This window comes from Myotis lucifugus, unplaced genomic scaffold (genome assembly GCF_000147115.1).
Source record: "Myotis lucifugus unplaced genomic scaffold, Myoluc2.0 scaffold_721, whole genome shotgun sequence".
NCBI lineage: Eukaryota > Metazoa > Chordata > Mammalia > Chiroptera > Vespertilionidae > Myotis > Myotis lucifugus.
In genome coordinates this window covers 138,457-146,683 of record NW_005871769.1, presented here as the reverse complement: position 1 = coordinate 146,683, position 8,227 = coordinate 138,457, and the positions used below count along the sequence as shown (strand labels likewise).

The window sequence follows — 8,227 nt, the reverse complement described above, 5'->3', positions numbered from 1 at the left end:
AGGAGGCAGGTGCAGGGGCCACTTGAAAGCTACCACAGCGAAGGGATGTGCTCAGCAAAAGGGCCAGTTTGCAAGCAGAAGTGACAAGAAATGAAGAGAATCCAAAACTGTTTGTTATCAAAAGATTGGAAAAGGAAACTTCTAGAACTCACACAGGAAGGGCTAAGACTGAAGCATGCTTTGACTATAAAGGCCTAGTGAGGCTTCTGACCGGTAGGCCACTCGGCCCTGGGCAAGTCCCAGGCTGGGCAGGGCGCGGGCGCCTGGCTCCAATGCCCCGCAGCTGGCACCGAGCTGACACGTGGGGGAGCAGCAGGAAGAAAGCAGGCTGTCCAGGGAAGACTGCTGTGAGTGCTCGGTACCTGCTGCTGCTAACAAACTACCCCAAAACTCTGCCGCGTAACCAGCATGCATTCTCTCTCCTGGCCCTACAGGTGACTGACTGACGGGGCCCACGGACAGCTCCGGTGGGAGGGGATGCGATCGGTGTGTGGGAAACAGTGAAATAAGTACTTGGTGACACTAGAGGGCCATGTGACTGGCCACACGCTAACCGAACCCACTTCCGATGCCCCTGGGCACAAGGACCCTGCATTTCCTCCTTCCTGGCACCGAAGCGAGACCAGTCCTGGTGTGGGGACGAGGAAGTCGTGTCCCCCACCCCCCCGCTCTGCTGTGTGGGAGGGGCGGTGGCACAGACGGAAGCTGCTGGAGTCCCCAGACACCGCTTGGAGAGCTGCCCACCAGGAGCCCCCCGGGCCCCCCACCTGCCTGAGTGGATCCCCAGCTGCTGCAGGCCCTGCAAACCCGCCCCAGGGCCCTGTTAAGTCCTGCTCCCTGAGGGTCCAAGGCCAGGGCTTCAGCACGGAAAGGTGGGTGGCGGGCAGCCCCGAGCAGAGGCTGGGGCCCAGGCCCTCACAAGAGAAGCGCAGCCTGCCCCGTGCCCTCCCCACCTGCCCCTGTGCTCCCCCTGCTGTGCTCCCTCCGACGACGGGTTCTGGAAGGCACCAGCCACCAAGCTGGCGGCCGTGAGTCACCCTGAGGATGTGCGGCTGGCTGGCGGCCTCTGAAGGGGCAGCTCTCTGGTGGCATGAAGCAAGCCCGCAAGTACCCAGTGGAGTGCACCCCCAAGACCCAGCGAGGGGGAAAGACGAGGCCAGCACCTCCACCTCCGTGCCTGCAGACCACAGCAGTGTCCTGAAGGCCGCCTCCAGTCCCTCTCCGGCCATCGGGACAGTGGCCTTGTCAACTGCAGGCCAAACTGGGCTTCAGGCAGGGCCTGGCTCCACAGCCTGCCCGCCCCTCCTGTGCCACAGGATGGATAAAGATGGGGAGGGCGAAGTACACAGCCAGAGACCGCATCATGATACAAATGATAAATTATATTTATACAGTAAATAAGTATCAATAGTGACACAAGTTCAAAACCAGCTACCGGCCCCTGGGGCTGAGGAAACGGGGTGACCCCAACCGGAGCCTCAGGAGGGAGCGAGGGCCTGTGTGCAGCTCGTGTGCAGTGGCTGGCAGTGGCATGATCAGTGCAGGCGTCCGGGTGGCCTGGGGCCGTACTGCAGGGGCATCAACGTGCTGGGGGCACTGGGAGGTGGCCAGGCCGCACCTGGGGAAGCACCTGCCCCAGTCCACCGCCTCTCCCCTCCCCAGGCCCAGCCTGAAGCCCCAGGAGCCTCTGGGAGCAGCCCTGTGAGTAGGAAGCAGGAAACGCGAGGGGCCCAGAGGCAGTCGGCGCGGCCTGCATGCCTCCCACAGCCGGGCAGGGCCCACCCGGCTCAGAGGGCCCACGGGGGCCTGCTGCCCTGGGGCCAGGCCTAGGGCACCCACGGTGGGATGTGAGGAGAACGCCCCTTCCCTAGGGAAAGGCCGATCTTTTCTGGGCCTTAGTTTATGACCTAATACTTCTTATAGTGGTGGCTGGGCGAGGGGCAGGAGGGGAGAGGAGGTAATACACGGGCGTGTTTGTTAAATACCTATCCTGGGTGAGGATCACTGTTTTCTTCTCCAAAATAAGAGATGATGGATTTTAAGTCTGTGCTGTGTGTCTGGAGTTAGCAGAGTCAGGGCCAGCCCTGGTCCCTCGCCCGCCCCGTCTCAGCCACAAGCTCCGGGGAGCCACTGCCCCCAACCAACGGCCATCTCTGCCTCCCCCCGCCCCCCGTCTTCACCTGAGCGAGTATCAGACAGGAGATCACAGACAAGTGGTCCCAGATGTCTCTTCCATCTCACATTCCCACTGGGAGCGGAAGTCCCGCTAACATGCACGCCCTCAGTTACAAAAAGGAATCAGCTGATAAACACTGGGAGTCACATTCAAACTTGAGATTTTTTCTTTAACTTTCTTGATGCTGGTGTATCAGTAAGAAAAATAGTTCTTTCTTAGCATCTAGCCAAAAAGGCTGAAAGTTAATCAGTTTGGTAATTCACCAAAAAAGGGAATTAAAGGAAAAGGCAACTGGAGGCTAGAGTTTTTTTGTTGTTGTAGTGTTTTTTTAAATAAACATCTTTTAAGTGTAATCAAACTCTCAAATTTTTTTTCTATAAAGAATTTACTTTAGTTTTCCATAAGGCATTTTTTTTGTCTCTTCCTATTTAAATTTTCTTATAGAGTTAAAACCATAAATAAGAGAATTTAAACTACTAACATAACATGTGCCAATATCTTAATTCAGTCAGACTCGGTAAATTCTATCAAAACTAGACAGTTAAATAAGAACCACGTTATAAAAATATTAGCCAAAAAAGACTGTTAGATAATTCTGCAAACTCAAATATGAAACTGTACTAAACAAAACGTGTGCAAACATACACAAGCCTCGAGCCGCGTGGAGGGTTATGCTCAGGTTAGTTTAAAGCTCGCTCTAGTGGCCTGCACGCGAGTCGTCCCAGGTGGTGTTTACTTTGAACTCACACCCGAGTCAAAGAAAAAGATGCACAACCACTTCCCCTAAAGGTCCGTGTCTCATGGAGCCAGCACTTCCTTCCAACCACACCTGGGCCGGCAGGGCTGGGGCGAAGGGCAAAGACAAGGCGGCCGTCCCAGGTCCTGGGCGAGGCTGTGTCCCCGAGACCCTCAGGCTGAGGCTAACGCAAGGGCAACACTGAGGACTGCTGCCCCCTGACCAGGCCCCGCAGAGCCGGGCGGCCCCCAAGAGTCAGGACCCTGCACTTGGGAGGTGAGGGTGCCCGGGCTGGGTCAGGGTGAGCAGGCGCCAGAAGGTGATCTGAGGCTCAGCACGCCGCCTGCTCACGCCTGAGGACGGGGCTGTACAGACGACCCTTTGGCACCGACCCCCGGCCCTGACACGGCTCCGCAGTGAGTCTCGGCTGGCGTCCTGGGCACAGGCGCTCGGGCATTTGCTCTGGGTGGGTCCCAGGCCTGGGCACTAGAGAAGGAAAGGGTTGGTTGTGCCAGTAGCCTGAGCTGCCGTTGGGGGGATGCCCACGCTGCCCACCATGTTCATTGTGGCAGGGCCCAATGGCGCCAGGGAGGAACTGCTGGCCCCTAGAGCTGGGTGTGAGGCTGTGGAGGTCATGGAGGCCACAGCCATGGGCTCCACACTTGGGCCAGGCCCGAAGGACACGCTGGTCCCCAGCACGGGGCTCCCCCGCAGCTGGTTCAGCGTCAGCGGCTGGGGCTGGTTCACCTGGAATGGGTTGACAGGGCCCGAAGCCGCAGCTGCACCTGGAGAGAGCAGGAGGGACAGTGGGTGGTCAGAACAGCATCCGCCCTCAAGGCCAGGGGCTGGTGCGCCCGGTTCCTGCTGGGCCGCAGAGCCCCTGGCAGCCCCGCTGGCACACGGAGACGCGTCTGCTTACAGAACGCATCTCCACTGTTTGCATGAGGAGACCAAGGCTCTGACTTGGAGAGGCCAAGCGATTTGTCCAAGGTCACAAGCCTAAAGGAGGCAGAGCCAGGAATGTGCCAGGCTGGAGGGCCCAGCTCCTCCGTAGGGCTGGCCCAGGACTCCCTCAGCAGCCAACCGCTGGCACTGCCCTGTGACAACGGGTGCCTGGGAGGGAGAAGAGCAAAGGGGGAGGCGGGAGCCATAGCGTGTGGCATGAGTGGCAGCCCCCACGCTGGGCCCTTCTCCAAAGGCTCTGAGAAGTCCTGCAGTCAAGAGCCTGGCGCAGCTCTGTCCTTCCCGGCATTTCCAGACTTTACCTCACGTCGGAAAGCCTCTTCCCCTTTAGTAAACACATCTGTTGATATTCTGCCCCAAGTGCAGGAGCTGCCGGCACTGCATCTCCAATGCAGCCCAGCTCCTACTCACAAAGGCTCCCACACACTGGGGCGGGCAGGCTTGGGAGGGCACCCCTGACATCCCTGCATCAGCCCCCCCGCTAGTCACCCCAGGAGGTGGGCTCTGCAGATCACCCTTGAGAGATGACCAAACCGAGACTCCAGAGCAGGACAGGGACTTGCTTGAGGCTCAGCTTAGAAGGGTCAGAGCCAGACCCCACCAATGACAACAGCCCAAGCCCCTGTGCGGCCTGCGACACGGCCTGGATGTCGGTCCAGCAGGGCCTTGGCTGCAGCCTCTGAGACAGACCTGTTTGCAGACAGCACAGCTCTTCCCCACCCCCACGAGCCCCGCCCTGAAAGCCTAGGAGACGTTGATGCCACAGCTGCCAGGGGGACTCCGGGGCCGCCGGGCTCTCTGGGCAGGGGTGGCAGGAGCCCTTCTGGGGTAGGGACAGGGCTCGTGTTGCTTTGGAAACTGGGTTCTGATCTAGCTCCAGGGAGCAAAGGGCCCTGGAGTCACCTCCTAGGGGTAACTGCCTCCTCACTGTCTCAGGACGCAGGGTGGCAGGACCAAGGCTCCCCACACCCCCCAGAGCCCCCAACCCCTGCCCCTAAGTCCTGGGTCCTTCTCTAAAGGCTCCCATCAGGGGCCATGGTCCAGCCTTCAGATCCCTTCACCACGGGGCAGGTCAGGCGCTGAACCCCTTGAACGTGACAAGTTCTTGCCCTTGGGGAGCCCAAGGCCCGCCGGGATTCTGGGGAGTGTTGTCTGGGATGGGCTGAGGGACAGATGTGCCTTCCATGGGAGGGGACAGGGCGTCCGCATGAGGAGTGTCAGCAGCAGGGGGCTGAGGGCCTGAGCACTTGGGAGGGGCAGGGGCACTAAAGCAAGGGGGGGCTTGCCCTGTACCCCAGGGAGGTGGAGGGTGGAGCGCAGGTCTTTAAACAGGCCCCGCCCCCCGCCTCAGGGAGAATGAATGGAGGGGCGCGAGGGCCGTGTTCCCAGCCCCAGGGAAGGCAGAACCCACAGCAGGGCTGAAGTGAGGGTCCCTGGGTCCCTGAGGATGGCCCAGCTACGGGCCAGTGACACTGCACTTGATGGGACATGGGCCGCAAACTGCACTCCCACCCGTAGCACCACCGGGCGGGCGCTCGCTGGAGGCTCTCCCTGGCTGGGGCACAGGTCAGGGGCAGCTGCTGCTCAGTGGTCTCCACTGGAAGAAAGAAGGGGCTGTTTCACTCCCCCTCAGCCCCGAGGTGGGAGGCGAGGACAGACCTCGCACCAGCCCCTTCTCAGGAGGAGCCGCCAGCTGCGGGAGTGCTGGGAAGCCGCTTACCTGGTGCCAGGAAAGGGTTGAGGGACTGGGCCGGCGGGGCTGGCCTGGTCACCAGGGAGTCCAGGTTCACCAGGGCCGCGTTGGGGCCCAGGAAGGACTCTGGGGTTTTCCGGGCGCTGCTGGGCTTGCTCGCGGTCACAGTCAGGGGCTGAGACTCAAAGGGGTCAGGGCTTGTAGTTCCACTTTTTTGGGATGGCAGAGAGGCCACCGCCTCAGCTACAAGACAACGACAGACACAGGCGTGGTGAGCCGGAGGGAGGTCCTGCGGCTCCTGCACCCACGCTGCAGCCGCCCGGGACGTCCCAGCCACGCAGACGTGCCCGGACCCACAACTCCCCGTGGGGCTGCGGGGGTGGGATGCTCATTGCAGGTTGTTTCCAACAGCCCCGAGCTGGAGGCAGCCACAGGGCAGGTGAGGGCCTGCTCCCGGTCACCAGCCCACGTGCAGGGACAGAGCCCAGAGGAGGAGAGAGCCCTCCTGGCAGCCAATGAGAGGCGGGCACTAACAGTCTACAGCTCAGTCCTTCAAGCTCCGTAAGATGCTATTCTGGGCTGGCGGCGAGGCAGGGCGATTTGTTTTTGTAATGTTTTCGTTTTCTACTAGTAAACTTTCTACAATGAGCATGAATTTCTTGACAGCTAGAAGGGAGCAAATTATTTTTAAAAACCCAGCCAACAGAGGGTGTGCGGAGACAGGCTGTGGGCATGTGCTGCTGGCCAAGATGCAAGGTGGCGATGTGGTGCAGGGCGCTGTGCCCACCCCAGAAGCCGGTCAGGAAGTAATGCGCTGTGGGCACGCGGCACACGCTCACTGCAGCATTATTTCCCTCCGCAGAACCAACCAACCTAGTGTCCTCCCAAAAGTAAAGATTAAAGACATTACTGCTGAGCGGGACAGAGATACTACCTGGATGAGAAACCTTTTCTTAAGGATTTTAACGTTATGAGGACTTGTTCTCAATCCATTATTCCATCAAATGGGGGTGGGAGGCGGGGTTCAACTCCGACAGTGTGAGCCGAACTGTATTTAAGAGCTCAAAACATACTGGAAGGAAACAGTGGTTGAGGGCGGGAAAAATCAAAGATGATTTTCATTTTCTCCCCATAAGCTTTTCCAAATTTCCTCCGACAGGAACATGCCTGGGACGGGCTCTGCAAGTCCACGGAGGCCCCGCCACCAGCCGGGCTGCCCTCACGGAGCGCGGCCGGAAGGACAGTTCGGTTGCACTCTGGCCTGCACCAGAAACTCATGGAGCCTGTGGCTTTCTGAATGCAGCAAAAGAAAGACCCCACGAAGCGGCACATTCTACGTCGCCTCTGACCCCTGAGCTGAGGGCCAGGCTGCTCGTACCTTAGACCAGGCCAGCCAGGCCTATGGCTGCAGCAGGGGAGAGGCAGAGAGGTGGAGGGAGGAGTGGAGAATAGGGAGAAGCTGAGGGAGGAGAGAGAGAAGAGAAGTTGCTGTGTGATGAGGTGCGGCCCTGACATGGAGAGGCTGTGGCCGCCCAGCTCCACCCCGAGGTACACGGAGAGTGCATCCAGGCCTCCTCCTCCTGCTCCCTCCTGGCCACTCTGCACCTCATCTGACCCCTCCCAGCCAGGGGCACCCAGGGAAGAGCTGGGCCTGCAGACTTAACGGTGGGTCTCCTGGTGGGGGCTCTGAAGGGCGAGCAGGAGCGCGACCTGGGGGGTGGCGTGGGGCATGCCCAAAGCCGGCCGTCTGGAAAAGCTGGCACCCTCGGGGAGTGGGATGCTGGGAGGATGAAGGTGCATGGAAACCATGGCTTAGACCTGAAGGTGGGGGTCCCCCTCTGGGCTGGGGGGGCCGGGCAGTCATGAGCCTTAGGGGGAGGTGACCCAGAGAGGAGACATGGGCCCAGGACAAGGAGCGGGTGAAAGGACACTCAGCGTAGAACTGTCCACTGTGAGGTGTGATCCTTGCGATTACACACTTCTGGCTCCAAGATCAAAACGCACAGGAAGTGTGTGAAGGTGCTGGGCTTTGAACGTCGGTTATTATTTCTGCAGTAACTGGGCCGGTCAAGTGCGCAGAACTTTCTGGAACCACCCACCTTTACATACCTGTGTTTTTTGACGTTCGGAGGTTGTCAAATTCAGAAAAGTCATCTTTAATTGTCCCATTCAAATTACTGAAGAGATCGAAGGCCCCTGAGTGGACACAAGGCCAGCGATTGAGCACCTCGTGGCTCTCCACGCCCCACGTCCTTCTGGGGGACGCTGAGAGCAAGGGGGCCGCTCGGTTCAGGGTCACTGGGGGGCTGGAACTGAACGTGGCCTCCCGGGCATAGAGTGGGGTGTTCGCCTGCCTGCTCCTCCCACCATCCCCCTGAAACTGAGGAGGGGCTGACGGTGGTGAAGATACAGTGGAGCCGGCACGGACTGCAGGGAGTGCCTGGAGTGTCGGAGGGCAGCCGGCCTGGGCCGCGGCTCCCTCTGGAGGAGGTTTGGTGCCAGAGGCCCGTGAGCCCGCAGAGTGGGTGTGGCTGGGGGCGGGGACAGAGGCTGCCAAACGGAGAGGCCCGATGCCCAGGAGGTAGGGGGGGAGAGTGGCGGGGCCCAAGGGCCTCCTTGGGACCCAGGAGGAAGGAGGGCTGGCTCACCAGAGGCGGCC

The 8,227-nt window shown here is 60.0% G+C and overlaps 1 protein-coding gene across 1 annotated transcript in view; it reads right to left on the bottom strand.

Moving 5' to 3' along the window:
* Nucleotides 1–1,361: 1,361 nt before the first annotated feature.
* EPN2 (epsin 2) overlaps nt 1,362–8,227 on the bottom strand; it is a 51,392-nt gene continuing 44,526 nt past the window's right edge. Inside the window, exons 8-11 of the mRNA XM_006105756.3 lie at nt 8,217–8,227; nt 7,678–7,764; nt 5,596–5,811; nt 1,362–3,697 (exon numbers count right to left, since the gene is read on the bottom strand). Coding sequence (XP_006105818.1) covers nt 3,399–3,697; nt 5,596–5,811; nt 7,678–7,764; nt 8,217–8,227 — 613 coding nt within the window. The 3' untranslated portion in view covers nt 1,362–3,398. The remainder of the gene's footprint in view (nt 3,698–5,595; nt 5,812–7,677; nt 7,765–8,216) is intronic.